This window comes from Haliotis cracherodii, unplaced genomic scaffold (assembly GCF_022045235.1).
Source record: "Haliotis cracherodii isolate W230 unplaced genomic scaffold, xgHalCrac1.p SCAF_17, whole genome shotgun sequence".
Lineage (NCBI taxonomy): Eukaryota > Metazoa > Mollusca > Gastropoda > Lepetellida > Haliotidae > Haliotis > Haliotis cracherodii.
Window position 1 is genome coordinate 22,607,286 of NW_027266272.1, and position 18,071 is coordinate 22,625,356.

The window sequence follows — 18,071 nt, forward strand, 5'->3', positions numbered from 1 at the left end:
CACGCGTAACCAATAATCGACAAGACAACTGAATTCGAACAACAAACCTACGAAATCGATTCCAGCCAGCAACAGTGACTGCAAGAAGCAGCCTTGCCTTCGACGAATAACTTCACAAACCGTACGTCGTCGCCTCAGATGTGCAGGGATTGTCGCCAGAAGAGTGAGTGAGTTGGGTTTTAACGCCGCTTTTAACAGTATTCCAGTTATATCGCCGCGTGTCAGCTTAATGTGGGAGGAAAGCCCGAAGTGATGCAGGTCTAAGACGGTTCCCACTTCGGTGAAACCCACGAGCACGGGTATGGTGCTGACAAACCTATAATCATACTCGGGCCGAAACGGGATTCGAACCCACAATCATAGGTTTCTGGCGTGCCCAAGGGACGCAACTCTGCACAGCGAATCGCGGCGCCTTAGTCGACTGGGCCACCCGTGCCCCCTGTCGCAAGAAGACCCGCCAGACGTCCCATTTTGACAGGACACCACCGTCAAGCACGTATACAGCGTCTACGCTGGACGGCCATGCAGTGGGGACAAGTTCTATTTCACCCCAGCCACAGCGATGGACGGATTCGAGTGTACCGACGTCGAGGTGAACGTTACGTTAATCATTGTGTTAGGGAAGAAGATTTTTATGGGGGCGGCAGTGTTATGGTATGGGGTGGGATTACAGCAGCACAGAGGACCCGTTTGGTAGTGGTAGAGGGAAATCTCAATGGACAGCGCTACCGCGAGATCATCGGCCTGTTGTTCTACCGTTTTTGCGTCGTCATGGCCCAGGCATTACCTTTCAACATGACAACGCCCGGCCTCATATTGCTCGATTTGTTCAGGATTGTCTTCAACAAAACAACGTGAATGTCATCCCCTGGCCGGCTCGCTCCCCTGATCTCTCACCAATCGAGCACATGTGGGATGAGATGGATCGGCGCCTTCGACGTCAACCACGTGTTCCACAGACACTCCAGGAACCTCGAAACATGCTCCAGCAGATATGGACAGATATTCCACAGGACTTTGTTCGACGCCTGGTCCATTCCATGAGACGAAGATGTGTTGCTTGCATCGCAACCAGAGGTGGACACACACGCTATTGATTTGTAAATTGACATTTTGGCATGTTCATGTTTTTTTATGAAATCACGCATTTTCTGAAGTCAGTATGGCAAATTAAACCATTTAAACACTTACAGGAGTCTTTAATCTGTTACAAACCGAATTTGTTTCAGATTTGGTAAAAAACATAACTTTGCATTAAATCTTCTTCAATGCCACAGGAACTTTTGTTGTTCAGTATATGTATATGTAAATGTTTGTTTATAGATATTCACCCGATATGAATCCTATTGAACATTTGTGAGACCATCTTGACAGACAGATTAGAGCACGCCATCAGCCTCCCGTCAACAGACAAGAATTGCAGCAGGCCCTGAGAGACGAGTGGCAACGGATTCCAGTTCACGTCAACAGAAGACTGACGTCATCGATGAGGCGGCGTATCACAGCATGCATTTAGGCAGCTGGAGGTCATACACGCTATTGAAGGCAACTATGTCGACAATGAACTTGTAGTGTGTCTGACAATTATTTGGTAACATTTCAGACAACTTTTGAAAATGAAATTTCTTACCCCACCATTGTTTACCCTGAGCTTACATTACCTGTGATTGCACAGTTTCATTCAAACTGTGGTTGATCAATCATTTGTTACCCCTCCCTAGATTATATTATAATTCACAACAAAACCTCTTCTTGTTATTTTTTTATCGATCATGGAACTCGACCTATACTTTCTTTTGCCGCCCAGTTTATTATTCTCAAATATGTTTCACAACTTGTTTTTAAATAAAAAATTGCATTAATAACTAAATTGTAAATATATAATCTTGGTTTTGTCGCTATTTGGCTGAAATAATGCCGGGTGGCCCAGTCGTCTAAGGGGCCGCGGTTCGCTGTGCGGTTAGTTGCGTCCCCTGGACACGCCAGAAACCTATGATTGTGGGTTCGAATCCCGGTTCACCCCGATTACGTTTCTAGGTTTGTCAGCACCATACCCGTGCTCGTGGGTATCACCGAAGTGGTAAACGTCTGAGACCTTCATCACTTCGGGCGCTTTCCTCCCACATTAAGCTGACACGCCGTGACATAACTGGAAAAATGTTAAAAGCGGCGTTCAACCCAACTCACTCACAATGGACATGGTGGAACCTTTTAATCTGACATATAATGGTTAACGTCTGGAAGAATCATCTTGATTTACTTTGCATCTTGTTCATGTCGCAATTCTTCACCTTGTTACGTAGAATGCCCTGGCCCAGACGGTATTGACCAATATAACCGTATGGCACGCCGAACCAGAGACAGCCTCGACGAACAGGTTACAGGCGATGTCGGCCTGGACCAACCATATCATCTGTGTATTTGAGGCTGGTTCGGCTCAAGGTCCCGTCAATACAGTGAAGCTGCTATATTGAAATCTAATCCATCCTGGCCACTTATTGAAGATGGTACTAGTCTGGTCTGTCTTGATCTGGTGTATTACAGACAGGTCCGCCCAAGGTATCCTTGTCTCGGTCTATGCCGTCTCCTGTTTCAGGTCCCTGATTAGTTTAGCCTGTCAATTCCACTTGAACGGAGGCCTGAGACGGGTAAAGTGTTGTGTGGAACTGATGGGGCCAAGTGTTTGAGTGAGTTGGATTTGGGTGGCCCAGTCGTCTAAGGCGCCGCAATTCGCGGTAGAGAGTTGCTTCCCTTGGGCATGCCAGAAACCTAGGATTGTGGGTTCGAATCCAGGTTCGCCCCGATTATGTTTCTAGGTTTGACAGCACCATACCCGTGCTCGAGGGTTTCACGTAAACGTCTGAGACCTGCATCACTTCGGGCTTTCCTCCCACATTAAGCTGACACGCCGTGATATAACTGGAGAACCGTTGAATCCAACTCACTCACTCACTCACTCACTCATCCATATTTCAGTTATATCACGACGGTAACGTGGCAGGTAAGCTCGCAGAGATGCAAATTTCAGAAATACGGAGGACTTTCAAACATTGTCCTGAAAGTTACCGCACAGGTTCTTATGACTGAAAACTTCCTTTTCTTTCTTTCTGTCATTTGCAATTTTTAGACTTATAACACAGTCGGGTACAAAAGTTTGCCTTACAATGAATGAGTGAGTTTGGTTTTCGCCGTTTCTATGAATATTTCAGCAATTAGGGGACACCAGAAATGGGTTTCATATATTGTACCCCTGTTAGGAATCGAACCGGGTCTTCAGCGTGACGAGCGAACGCTTTAATCACTGTGCTACCCGACCGCCCCTTTACCTTACAAGAATGAACAACCTTCTTTGAGTTTCGAGAGCTCCGGGACTCAAGATGAATTAATCATCATGCGCCTGTACTACTACATGTCCTAAACAAATCAGCTCATTTGAGACTCTTCGTGGCAATTTTCATCAAAACCTCAAAACTCATTTTAGTGGACACATTTAAATTCAATTGGTTGGTTTGTTGGTTTGTTGGTTGGTTGTTTAACGCCGCACTCAGCAATATTCCAGCTATCTGACGGCGGTTTGTAAATAATCGAGTCTGGACCAGACAATACAGTGCATCAATCCACGCAATTGGGATCGTTTACATGAATCAACCAAGTCAGCGATCCTGACCCCCCGATCCCGTTAGTCGCCTTTTACGACAAGCATAGTCACCTATTACGGCAAGAATGGGTTGCTGAAGACCTATTCTACCCCGGAATCTTCACGGGTACATCCGATCACGAGTGTGTGTATGTTTTGTATATATAAACACAAAATGCTGAGTTCAGGTTGTATTCATTTTGTAAGCATTTTGTGTTTGTATTTGTGTTTATATATACAAAACATACACACACTTGTGATCGGATCATTTTTTTTTTTAATTAGTTTGTTTGGATGTTGTATAACGCCGCATTCAGCAATATTCCAGCTATATGACGGCGGTTTGTAAATAATCGTATCTGGACCCGACAATCCAGTGATTGATATCATGAGCATCGATCCACGCACGGGATACGATGACATGCATCAACCAAGTCAGCGAGCCTGACCCCCCGATCCCGTTAGTCGCCTTTTACGACAAGCATAGTCACCTATTACGGCAAGAATGGGTTGCTGAAGACCTATTCTACTCCGGATCTTCAAGGGTCGCGTGGCAGATTGAATTGGCAGGGAAGCTCGAAGTGATGCAGGTCTTTGACGTTTACCACTTTCTGAAGCTTCACAATATATCGTAAATAGTTTACATCTTACATTGAGGCAATCGTCTTCCTCACTTCATTGCTGGTCAATTACAATGTAATATGTTTTGAGACACTGAATGCAGCTTTTTTTAACAAGCAGATATTAACATCGCGAATAACATAGTGCTGCAAAATCGTATCTAGGCTTCGATTTTACTATCCGTTACCTACTGGTCGCGAACTCATAGCTACGATTTAACAGGTAACATTGTGATCAGATCAGGCCAGCATGCGGGGTGGGCTAACATTGCCGTTACGTTGAAAACATAACCATCAGTACTTGTTGGTCATTTAACGTTTGTGGCCATCGTCGGACCTCATGCCTTAACGATGTTGTATCCATGGTTGTATCCGATGTTGTATTGTGCTATAATTACAAATGTGTTCTGTTTCCTCGATTTTGATTGGCCGGCGTATTCCGGAAAGTGTTTAATAACGGTAAAAACGACTTGCGAGCGGCAACAATTTTTATAGGGGATTTCCTTGACCTTCCACGCATGACTCTTGTGCCAGCAGTTGTAACAATGTCTGAAACTAGAATCTGGACTTCTTGCATCGGGCAGTCATTGGAATACGATATCCACACACACACACAAATATATATTCAACAAATTGTTAAAAGTGGAACATTTTATTGTGGCAAGAGTTGGTAACATGGACATAAGTATTATTATTTCTCGCAGATGCCATCTCGCGAGGCAAGGGAATTAACTGACTCTAAAAGTCCAGTTTCCACCCTTGCCGAACTAGGCTGGAATAATGGAGTTATATTTTAGGTGGACTAAGCAGTCTAAGCCTTGTCCAATCAAAATCGAGAGTCAAATGAGCGTCCACAGATATTTTCCAAATCTTTTCATGTTTTTAGTGAAGGTGATCAAGTGATTTGAGGCAAGGTAATACCACTTTTATTACGAAAAAGTACTTGATTATCAATCAGATCATCTTGATTGGGTGCCTCCATTTTGTTTGAAGCAAATGCATGTGATATGAAAGGTGGAATCTGATTGGTCGATAGGAGGGACATGGAAGTGCCGTAACTCGTAGTGACATAACACTGGTAGCGCTACGATCGAGCCACGAAATTTCAGCCTGGTCCGGCAAGGGTGGACTTTTACAGTCAGCTAGGTCCCTTGTCTAGGGAAGATACGAAGACACAGACAACTCCAGAGAGGATGGAACCTGAACAGAATATAACGATGCGCTGATATACCTTATACCCCTATCACACCAGACTAGTTCTCAATATGTTCGTAAAAATGTTGTCGAACGGGCTCAAACTGTGTACGAACGTAGTGGACGTAGTAGCAACTATTGACAGTCTTTACGAACTTCATGGACGGGCTCGGACGGGGACGGTGCTCTAGAACTGTGAGTCTGCTCAAAATTTTATCCCGTCCATCCCGTTCAGCAATTAGTCGGATTGACAACGTACTTAAAACGAGAAAGACGTATTATAAACGGAATTGCTGTACTTCGAACGGAATTGCCGTACTTCGAACCTACTAGGGACGTGTTACGACGTGGTGCAGTCGGACATAAATTTCAGTACGTGTGCACACCGACCGGGTCGACTTCTCTTTGGAGGCATGATGTGTACAGCTCGGAGCCCTGAACTTGAATGAAGACTGGCTACAACGCGCTCGGTACCCACAGGAGTCGGGCCAGGACCGGCCAGGACGCGAATACACACGCACTTGGGACGAGATGAGGACGTACTGCGAACGAGTTGGTCGGGTTAAGAATTAGTTAGAGCTGGCTTGGACGTATTGTGAACGGGGTAGAACGAGGTTGAACTGGCTAAGAACGGGTTCAGAACGGCTGCGGACCTGCTCGAACTGCTTAGAAACGTTGTCGGGGTGAGGTGAACGGGCACTTTTACACGATATGAACTGGATACAAACGGACTGCAGACTGGCTAAGAACGAGATAGACGTATTGAGGACTGCTTATGAACGAACTAGCATCGTATTTTATGCCAAACTACGCGTTCTATCGTGATCACGGCCCTTTCTAGTATTTTGTTTAGAACGGGATAGAACTACTTTGGTGTGATGGTAGTATAAGGTCGAAGGTTACTTGTTTGAATATACCACAACATAATAATTAGAGCAATATCAGTTTCGATGTGGTGGCTATCTGACGTTGTCTCTCTTATTTCATACACACGAGAACCGGTAATTTTGCCCCGTAGGTGAATCCCTTTGCTCGTCGCACCGACTGCCGGTTTTCGACTATTGCTAAAAGCGCTGTAAACCCATATTCAGTCAACAACTTATCACTTATTTAACGCCGCACTCAGCAATATTCCAGTTATATGACGGCGGTCTGTAAATAAACGAGTCTGGACCAGACAATACAGTGATTGACATCATGATCATCGATCCACGCAGTTGGGATACGATGACATGCATCAACAAAGTCAGCGAGCCAGACCATCCGAACCGTTAGTCGCCTTTTACGGCCTTTGGGTTGCTGAAGACGGGTCCACGGGGCAGCGGACTAATGATATCAATACCTTGTGTCGTGGTAGGACAAGAGACTAACACTCTGAATACCTACAAGCAGAGTCGCCTGGGATAGCGATGGACAACTGGAAGTCATGACTTAAATTGTCACTGATTGGTAATTGGCAATGGACAGCGGGAACATGGGTGGCTTCCCACGTGATTTAACGCCTAGCATGGGTTGCTGAAGGCCTATTCTACTTAAGAAATGTCAACAAAGTCAGCATTACACAACCGCAGACCTTTCATTCCAACTCTTCCCAGTGAATCCTGACTTGCCATTGCGAAACATACACACACATTACACACCTATTGACAAAATTATTATGTATCAAAGCAGATTTAATGCACAATTCCTCATACACCATCAGAATCTACATATAGGTTTGTCTTACTTTTAAAATACTATAGAATTTGTTAATTGAGTTGCAAATTGCCAACTACTTCAGACTCAAGTTTCTCAAAATAGTTCTCAGTGTGATGTCGCCGCAGTATATGGTATTTCCCTTTTGGTATGTAAAAACTCATGATATTTTCCCGGAACAGCTTGGCAAGAATGAGCGAATATGCGGACTGGTCGAAGCGGTGACACTTGCTGTATCGTCGTATCTTGCTGTTACAGTGGAACTGTGCTTCGGACTGGTCAGTACACATGCAGAGGGGGTCAAGGGCACAGGCCGTCCACACTTTCAGCAAGAACCTCCTGGAACCACAATCTCAAGTTATAGATGACAACGCTATTGGAGTGAGTGAGTGAGTTAATATTTAACGTCACATCGGCAGTATTTCAGCCATATCGTGACGAGAAGTTATACATTAATGATACATATTATTTAGACTAAATAAAAACCTGTCAACGATGGACAGTACAATAACTAGAATATCACAGATTTGTTTTAAAACTAGTTGAGAATATTAAAAAGCAGTAAGTATAAATGAACAACACAATATAAAAATGGGCTGGAGATTGTCAGTCACTGAAGTGAGATCACCATACTAAAGTACTCACGGAAATGAAAAAAATCTGTTTTTTCGACCTCAGATCTTAAATAAATGCAGTTAATATACAAAATATGTAAATATTCAAACAACTAAATTAGTACTAATTGGGCCGTGGCACAAATACAGCGTATCAAATGTTTTATGCCTTTTTACACGTAAAAAGTGTGGAAAAATGTGAATAAAACAGACTATTGTGAAACAGGGCATAACCAGGTGTAAGTAGATCAAGGTGACTTATGAAACCTTGACGACAGGTGAGAACAGTTGCGTAATGCCTAAAGTCTGTTTCTGCTATGTCAATTTGGACTTAGTTTTATTTTTGAATGTTGAAAGTGCCGACAAATTACCTCCTGTAAAGTACATTTTGTATTGTTCACTGAGATCAAACTAGCACATCCAGACTAGTACTTTTCGAGTTGTTTTGTCATTTCGTATCTACAGCTACGTAACACTTTGTGTCGATTTTTAAATTGAGAAAAACAGGTTTTTTTCATTTCCGTGAGTACTTTTGGGACGACAACGCTATTCGGAATACAATACACTTTAATTCGTGAGTGAGTAAGATGAGTTTAACGCCGCTTTGAACAGTACTTGATGTGGGAGGAAACCCGAAGCGATGTAGGACTCATACGTTTACCAATTTGGTGAAACCCACGGGCACGGTTAAGGTGCTGACAAACCTTGAAACATAATCGAGGCGAAACGGGATTCGAACCAACGATCAAAGGTTTCTCTGTACAACGAATTGCGAATTGCTGAACAAGTCTAGCAGTATGAGGTCGTGAATTATCCTGCTGCAAAAGGGTACACCTTGGCTGTCCACGTAAGATGGCATTACAACAGGTCGCAACACTTCATCTCTGCATCTTGGGTCAGTCATATTCCCACGGATGATTACAAGCCTTGTTGTCCACTGACCGCATATACTGCCCCATACCAAGACGCCGCCTCCATCATAAGCGTGCACATCTTGGATGCACTTAGATGTCTGTCGCTCTCTCCTACGTCGATAAACACGGACTTACCATCATTTCGGAGCAAGGAACTTTTTTCTGTGAACAGCACCCTTTCCCAATCACGCCGCTGCCACCGACGGACATCGTTAACAGACAAACAATGGCTCTAAATAACTAAAATGAAACATGCTTGACCTCACATCAGAGTGTCAGTGGGTGGAATCCCTTGACCACGTGGTCAAGACGTCCGTCCTCGGATCAGAGCGTCAGTGGGTGGAATCCCGTGACCACGTGGTCAAGACGTCCGTCCACGGATCAGAGTGTCAGTGGGTGGAATCCCGTGACCACGTGGTCAAGACGTCCGTCCACGGATCAGAGCGTCAGTGGGTGGAATCCCGTGACCACGTGGTCAAGACGTCCGTCCACGGATCAGAGTGTCAGTGGGTGGAATCCCGTGACCACGTGGTCAAGACGTCCGTCCTCGGATCAGAGTGTCAGTGGGTGGAATTCCGTGACCACGTGGTCAAGACGTCCGTCCTCGGATCAGAGTGTCAGTGGGTGGAATCCCGTGACCATGTGGTTAAGACGTCCGTCCTCGGATCAGAGTGTCAGTGGGTGGAATCCCTTGACCTCGTGGTCAAGACGTCCATCCTCGGATCAGAGTGTCAGTGGGTGGAATCCTGTGACCACGTGGTCAAGACGTCCGTCCTCGCATCAGAGTGTCAGTGGGTGGAATCCCGTGACCATGTGGTCAAGACGTCCGTCCTCGCATCAGAGTGTCAGTGGGTGGAATCCCGTGACCACGTGGTTAAGACGTCCATCCTCGCATCAGAGTGTCAGTGGGTGGAATCCCTTGACCACGTGGTCAAGACGTCCGTCCTCGCATCAGAGTGTCAGTGGTTGGAATCCCGTGACCACGTGGTCAAGACGTCCGTCCTCGCATCAGAGTGTCAGTGGGTGGAATCCCTTGACCACGTGGTCAAGACGTCCGTCCTCGCATCAGCGCGTCAGTGTGTTGGTGGAATCCCTTGACCATGTGGTCAAGACGTCCGTCCTCGGATCAGAGTGTCAGTGGGTGGAATCTCATCACGTGACTCGTACAGTTTATGGCTGCTATATTAGCGCCCAATGTTAGCCATAGCACGTTCATCTCAAATTTGGGGAAAATAAATTTCATTCTACCATGACACTGAAGAATGCTTGATTCTGATTGGTCAATTGAATAATAAAATCAGGTATCTAATTCCATTAGACAGAATTAATTAACTATTTTCACACATAAAAATACACATTTCTCGATAGCTACATATTGAGGCATATTATAATGGTTGCCAAAAACGAATTAGAGCTATATAAAGGGGTAAAAATTAACACTAGCCCACCAGCCCTGGGCTAGGACAAATTCCTGCGGGCTATTACAAATTTCCTAATTTCCCCATTGTTTTAACATTACAAGGACATTTTAACTTTACCTGGGCTGGTAAAGCCTTTCAGTTTAGTTCTAAGCCTGTATATACGTTTGATATTGACGTACAATTTAAAAATAACGAAAACGCTGGTATTTAATAACGTTTGTTGAGGAATATATATTAGATCAGCATTTTCTGTCACAAAACCTGCCGGGCGGTCGGGTAGCCTAGTGGTTAAAGCGTTCGCTCGTCACGCCGACGACCCGAGTTCGATTCCCGACATGGGTACAATGTGTGAAGCCCATTTCTGGTGTCCCCCGCCGTGATATTGCTGGAATATTGCTAAAAGCGGCGTAAAACCATACTCACTCACTCACAAAATTGCCACCCCTACAATGGGAGATACCGTGATGAGTACGAACAAAGCAATACGTTCAATGGGTTGCGATAAATGTAACTAAATTCATTTAGATATAGACTGTTATTTGATGACTTTTTTGTCAATATACTGTGCCTTTTATAACCATTATTTCTATACAGTCAACAATGTTGTTGATAGATATCAAACCTTTAAGTCATATTTCATAATATTTTCCCTTTAAGGAATGTTCTAGGATGGCTGACCTATTTATCATGTGTAAGAATATCGATTTAAAGGTGTACTATATGGAGATAAGCATTCTGGGAAATTGGGAGCAGTCTAACTGGAGATGTCATTTCCTCAAATTTAACAACACAGAAGGCTTATCTCCCATTTGGCCTACTTTGCGGCGCGGGGCATGCTGTCTGTAGAGGCTAAGTAATATGGGGTTTAACGTCGCGTCCAAGATTATTGCACTTATATAGCGACGTCCATGCACGTGTGGTATGGCTACTTGTACTGGAGAAAAAAAATATTTTAAAATCTTTCATAATTTTGCTGAAAAGAACATCAGTATTTTTTATGTTGCTGCTTTCAATTTGTTATGGTCAGAAAAACAAAACATTTGATTCGTGACTTCGAAGATGGTCAAAGGGAGGTAACTCGACATTGGCATTTCTGGCTAAGCTTAGCTTGAGCCCATGTTTAAATATTACTCTCGTCAAAGCTAATAGAAAAGTACGTTCACGAGGAATGTATACCGATGTACGGATGTAGATTCCTTTATTTCAATTTAACATTGATAGCGAATACAGTTATCTTATAATCATGTTAATTTTTCACAGAACCCTAACCAGATCAATTATTACGTGAGATTTTACGTTCGCTTACATCACTAAGTTTCAATCAAGCGGTACAGATGCTTCGGCCAACCTCGCCCCTTTCCTCCCCTTTCTGTAACCGCAGCGGAAATGGCCGATCGTGTTTAGAGTCGTTGATGATGCTAAAGGGACTAAAATGACCCCTGTGACGAGTAAGGCCTTTGGCAACAAGGATTGTTTGGACATAATATCGCAATTTTGAAAATCAAACATTATTATGAGTGAGTGAGTGAGTTGGGTGCAGAGTTGCGTCCCTTGGGCACGCCAGAAACCTATGATTGTGGGTTCCAATCCCGGTTCGCCCCGATTTTGTTTCTAGGTTTGTCAGCACCATACCCGTGCCCGTGGGTTTCACAGAAGTGGTAAACGTCTTAGACCTGCATCACTTCGGGCTTTCCTCCCACATTAAGCTGACACGCCGTGATATAACTGGAATAATGTTAAAAGCGGCGTTAAACCCAACTCACTCACTCACTCACTCACTCACTCATCGACAAAGACCACATCTGGTAACAGACAGAGGCGACACACTGAAGACACCAGATGATTAAAAACAGCCAAAATGTCTGGCAACATTTTTTTGCGTCATTCCTATTTGCGACCTGTGAAGATCCAGGATTGCATAGGTCCTCAGCAATCCATGCTTGTCGTTAAAGGCGACTATGCTTGTTGTAAGAGGCGACGAACTGGATCGGGTGGTCAGGCTCGCTGACTTGGTTGATGCATGTCATCGTACATCTTCCCGAGGCAAGAGAGTTAACTGACTATGAAAGTCCAGTTTCCACCCTTGCCGAACTAGGCTGATATTATGGAGTTTTTACATAGTTCAATCAAAATCGCGTAACGAAATCGAAAACCGGTTCGTAAACTGTCGTGCAGATTTGGTCGATTACAGGATTTGCAAAACATGTGCACCGCCAACTCGTTGTCAACAGATCTTTTTCAAATCATTTCATGTTTTTAATCAAGGTACTCGCGATGTAAAGCCCGTTTTATCACAATATAGGTCTTCATTATCGATCAGATAGCGCCGCCATTTCGTTTGGTCCATAGGAGAGGTTTAGAAGGGACATAACTTGTAATAACCACTGGTGGCGCTACGATCGAGCCCGGGAATTCCATCCTAGTTCGGCAAGGTTGGAAACTGGACTTTTAAAGTCAGTTAACTCTCTTGCCTCGGGAAGATGGTCATCGTATCCGAATGACGTGGATCGATGCTCATGTTGTCAATCACTGGATTGTCTGGTCCAGGCTCGATTATTTTGGGGACACCAAAATTGGGCTTCACACAGTTTACCCATGTCGGTAATCGAACCCGGTTTTCAGGGTGACGAGCGAACGCTTTACCCACTAGGCTACCCGACCGCCCCTACTTTATAAATAGGTAATACTTGTGGAAAATTCATATTTCATAAGACCGCCTCCGTGGTCTAGTGGTAGAGAATCCGCCCGGAAAGCGGAAGGTCCGGGGTCGGTTCCTGGCCGCGTCATACCAAATAGACATTAAAAGATGGTACTTGTTGTTACCCTGTCTATCAAGGGGCTGAAACAAGGACTGATCAGCTCGGAGTCAGTATACTGTGTCTGAGTGGGGTATTCATGTTAAACTGCGACATATTATCTCAGTGAGCTAGCCATTTAAATTGGCATTAGTCCGGACTAGTACAAGCAGCCACACACACACACACACACACACACACACACACACACAAGCGCGCGCGCACGCACGCACGCACACACACGCACACACACACACACACGTGCATGCTCCTAACCGCACTTCATATATCGTATCACCGATCCCAGTTGCGTGGATACATGCTCATGATATTAATCACTTGATTGTCTGGTCTAGACTCGATTATTTACAGACCGCCGTCATATAGCTGGAATATTGCTGAGTGCGGCGTTAAACAACAAACCAACCAACCAAAATCATATGTTGTACTGGTACACCCATACCTTATAAAGGGGTCGTTATGTAGAACCTGGAAGCCCGCTTCGGCCTCGTTATACCGGGAGAACTGACATGCGGAGTTGCTGAAGTACTGGAACATGTCACGTGACGTGTGCTCTGCCAGGGCGTACTTGTTCACAGGGGAGAAGGCAAGGCCCCGGGCCCGGGCAGCGGCAAACATGGGGGTGAGTTGACCAGTCCGAATCCTCACAGAGGAATCCACCCAGACGATGTAGTCCGTGGACGCCAGGTGTGCCTGAATATAAAGAGAGTTATTCAGCCTCGGGACCTACAATGTTTACAGATCTTTACAGTGTTGTCACTACCCCTAGCGTACAGTACATACACCCTGTGCACTCAAAAGAGCCCACTCGTCCGGGGGTATGTGACCAGATGGTGGAAACACCCGTACATACACCCGAAACACAAGTGTCAAAACTTGTGGTTGTCACCCTAGGCAAATAACTTAGTTCAAATGTTTCTCTTCACCCAGCAGGAAATGGCTACCCGATAGCTGAGGTGGATGTAAAAAAAAACTTCTAGCGCCCCAAGGCGGCTTGGGTTGTATACTCCCCAGGGAGTTGAGAATGATAACTGAAATGCAAACGGATCAACTTGTCGAGGAACAAATAAAGCCGCATTTTAGCAGATACTAGTACCTGGATACCTATATAAATGTATAATATAATATAATATAATAATTTAAGACCTCTCTGAACAGTAGGGTATCACGGCGTGTCAGCTTGATGCGGGAAGACAACCTGATCACGAATGACGAGGTTTTAAACATTTACCACTTGTGCTGACAAACCTAGAAACTTGTGCAGGGCGGATCAGGGATTCGAAACCATGATTGTAGGAATCCAACAGCGCATAGTGACAAAGACGACTTGCCACCTGTGCACACAAACACGAACGCACACATACACGCACGCACGCACACACACACGCACGCACGCACGCACGCACACACACGCACGCACACACGCACGCACACACATACATACACAATCCCCACCACTTCCCTCGATTTGTGTTTGTTTGTTTGTTTGTTTGTTTGTTTGTTTGTTTAACGCTGCACTCAGCAATAGTCCAGCTATATGACATTTACATACAACGATTTCATTAAGTCTTTACTGAAGAAGCCACAGGCCTAGAGAACATTTATAATTTTTAAAATCAGAGCATTGCATGATTCATGTACATAGATATTTTTTGTAAAAGTAAGTACTTAGAGTTGTTTAACAGAGATGTAATTTAAAGAAATTGGGATTGACATGGTAATATTCAGGTTTACACTTAGCCCTTAATGTTGCATTAAATAGGCATATAAAAAGAAGTGGTATTCATCTTCAATGTCATACAGGGCGCGCTATTGACAAAGGCGTTCTTCTCTATTACCTGTGTAACGCCTTGTTCCAAATATAGATCATGGGAACAACATCGAAATCTTGCTAAGGAAACCCGTACTTACATATAAGAACAAGAAAAATACTGTTCTGGATATTAATCATGTTTTACCGTTTAGTAATAAATACATTTGTTTGATTCAGAAACAGATTGAGGCCAATTTTGTAAATATATATCTTTTAGTCTTTGTGTCAATGATCTAATGAAATAGGAATGACTACATTGTTTATTCTTTTCACAACATACATAGCCATTACCCAAGGTAAACAGCAAGTCTTTTACGTTTGTTGCTCAAATTCGTTTTCCATTTTTAGCAAAGAGTACCATCATATTATAACATTTTTCGAGACCCTATGAGATGGCATGTTCAATAATCTTAACCAATATTTAATAACCTTTATATATTAATGTATTTACATTGGAAAAATGCCACAATCACCATATACCATAACACTTGTAGTGTATTAACCTTAACACCAAGGAATTTCTTGCAGGCATAGAAATGTACCTTTTCCATATTTTTTTTTCAAGCTTACTGAGTCCCCATGTCTCTGTTCCATATAGTAATATCGGACTTATCTTTAAATAAAATCTTGAAGAACGACTTGTAAGTAATATTTCCAAGAGTATAGATTTGTTTTAACACACCAATTAATATCCTTTGAGCTTGCATCGATGCTTGCTTGCATGGACAGATCAAGTAAGATTTATAAAATATACACCTAAATACTTGTAGAAAGAGGTAAAAAAGTACTCACGGAAATGAAAAAAACCTGTTTTTCTCAATTTAAAAATCGACACAAAGTGTTACGTAGCTGTAAATACGAAATAACAAAACAACTCGCAAAGTACTAGTCTGGATTTGCTAATTTGATCTCAGTGAACAATACAAAATGTACTTTACAGGAGGTAATTTGTCGGCACTTTCAACATTCAAAAATAAAACTAAGTCCAAATTGACATAGCAGAAACAGACTATAGGCATTATGCACCTGTTCTCACCTGACGTCAAGGTATCATAGGTCACCTTGATCTACTTACACCTGGTTATGTCCTGTTTCACAATAGTCTGTTTTATTCACATTTTTACACACTTTTATTTGTAAAAAGGCATAAAAACATTTGATAGGCTGTATTTGTGCCACGACCCAATTAGTACTAATTTAGTTGTTTGAAAATTTACATATTTTGTATATTAACTGCAATAATTTAAGATCTGAGGTCGAAAAAACAGGTTTTTTTCATTTCCGTGAGTACTTTAGTATCTAGGCGATCCCCTTTGTAAAACCATTTTTCCTTTTGCGCAAGTTTCCCTTCATTTTTAAAAACAACTATCTTCGATTTATCTTTGTTTACAGTTAAACAAGATGTCACTCCACAGCCCTGAAATGCAGCGACGGTTTAGATGAATAGCTTGATAGGTTCTGCTCTATTTGCCTGTCTGTATGACATAACATTGACAATGATAATCCTTGACAAGACAAAAAAGGAGATTGAAAGGTTAAACTGACATTGGAAATGTTTTGAGCGTTTAACTAACACCTCGAATTTCATTTTTGTTTTCAATATCCCAACAGCTCCAGCCTTCACATTCAGATGCAAATAGTCAACTTTCCCTCTATGTCGAGCAATATTTCTGCAGCCCCAGCTCTTGGTGCATTTCATTTCATTTCATTGGTGAGGTCAATCGAGCATGCTCTTTTCTACTCCACCACTTGAGTGAGTGAGTGAGTATTGTTCTACGCCGCTTTTAGCAATATTCCAGCGATATCACGGCGGGGGACACCAGAAATGGGCTTCACACATTGTACCCATGTCGGGAATCGAACCCGGGTCGTCGGCGTGATGAGCGAACGCTTTAACAACTAGGCTACCCGACCGCCCCTCCACCACTTGAAAGGGGTATTGCGGGCTGTCCGTCAAGCAACTCCATGTCTTTTCGGAAACAACGTATCAAATTATCTCCCTGTATGAAAAATGGAACTATGTGTCAGATGTGTCTAATGTCCTGTAACCAAAAGAACAACATGATATCAGCTGGGAAGGTCTTATATCGAAGCACAATCTACTGTTTTATGTCCCTGGGGGCGGTTGGGTAGCCTAGTGGTTAAGGCGTTCGCTCGTCACTCCGAAGACCCGGGTTCGATTCCCGTCATGGGTACAATGTGTGAAGCCTTGATATTGCTTGAATATTGCTTAAACCGGCGTAAAACCATACTCCCTCACTCACTTATGTCCCTGTACTTCAAGTCAATCGTAGACCTACATTGATGATGATTGGCTTCCAGGTAAATCCCCGGATGAAGCTAAATCTCTCTGGTAGTTTCTCCAGCGGGTATTTCTTCACCTCACACAAGCACAGCCTCTGTAACTGATGGACAAGAACAAAATCATTATTAACATCACACATGTACAGCCTCTGTAACTGATGGACAAACACACGGTCATTGTATAACATCACACATGTACAGCCTTTGTAACTGATGGACAAACACACGGTCATTGTATAACATCACACATGTACAGCCTTTGTAACTGATGGACAAACACACGGTCATTGTATAACATCACACATGTACAGTCTCTGTAACTGATGGACAAACACACGGTTATTGTATAACATCACACATGTACAGCCTCTGTAACTGATGGACAAACACACAATCAGTGTATAACATCACACTTGTACAGCCCCTGTAATGTACGGCCTCTGTAACTGATGAACAAACACACGGTCATTGTATAACATCACACATGTACAGCCTCTGTAACTGATGGACAAACACACGGTCATTGTATAACATCACACTTGTACAGCCTCTGTAATGTACGGCCTCTGTAACTGATGAACAAACACACGGTCATTGTATAACATCACACATGTACAGCCTCTGTAACTGATGGACAAACACACGGTCATTGTATCATATCACACATGTACAGCCTCTGTAACTGATGAACAAACACACGGTCATTGTATAACATCACACATGTACAGCCTCTGTAACTGATGAAAAAACACGCAGTCATTGTATAACATCACACATGTACAGCCTCTGTAACTGATGGACAAACACACAATCAGTGTATAACATCACACATGTACAGCCTCTGTAACTGATGGACAAACACACGGTCATTGTATAACATCACACATGTACAGCCTCTGTAACTGATGGACAAACACACGGTCATTGTATAACATCACACATGTACAGCCTCTGTAACTGATGGACAAGAACAAAGTCATTATTAACATCACACATGCACAGCCTCTGTAACTGATGAACAAACACACGGTCATTGTATAACA

General features: G+C 43.4%; 1 protein-coding gene across 1 annotated transcript in view; it reads right to left on the bottom strand.

The window, feature by feature from the left end:
* Window positions 1–4,922: 4,922 nt before the first annotated feature.
* Window positions 4,923–18,071, bottom strand: part of LOC139464534 (uncharacterized) — a 47,593-nt gene continuing 34,444 nt past the window's right edge. Inside the window, exons 9-11 of the mRNA XM_071246058.1 lie at window positions 17,025–17,129; window positions 13,354–13,604; window positions 4,923–7,485 (exon numbers count right to left, since the gene is read on the bottom strand). Coding sequence (XP_071102159.1) covers window positions 7,200–7,485; window positions 13,354–13,604; window positions 17,025–17,129 — 642 coding nt within the window. The 3' untranslated portion in view covers window positions 4,923–7,199. The remainder of the gene's footprint in view (window positions 7,486–13,353; window positions 13,605–17,024; window positions 17,130–18,071) is intronic.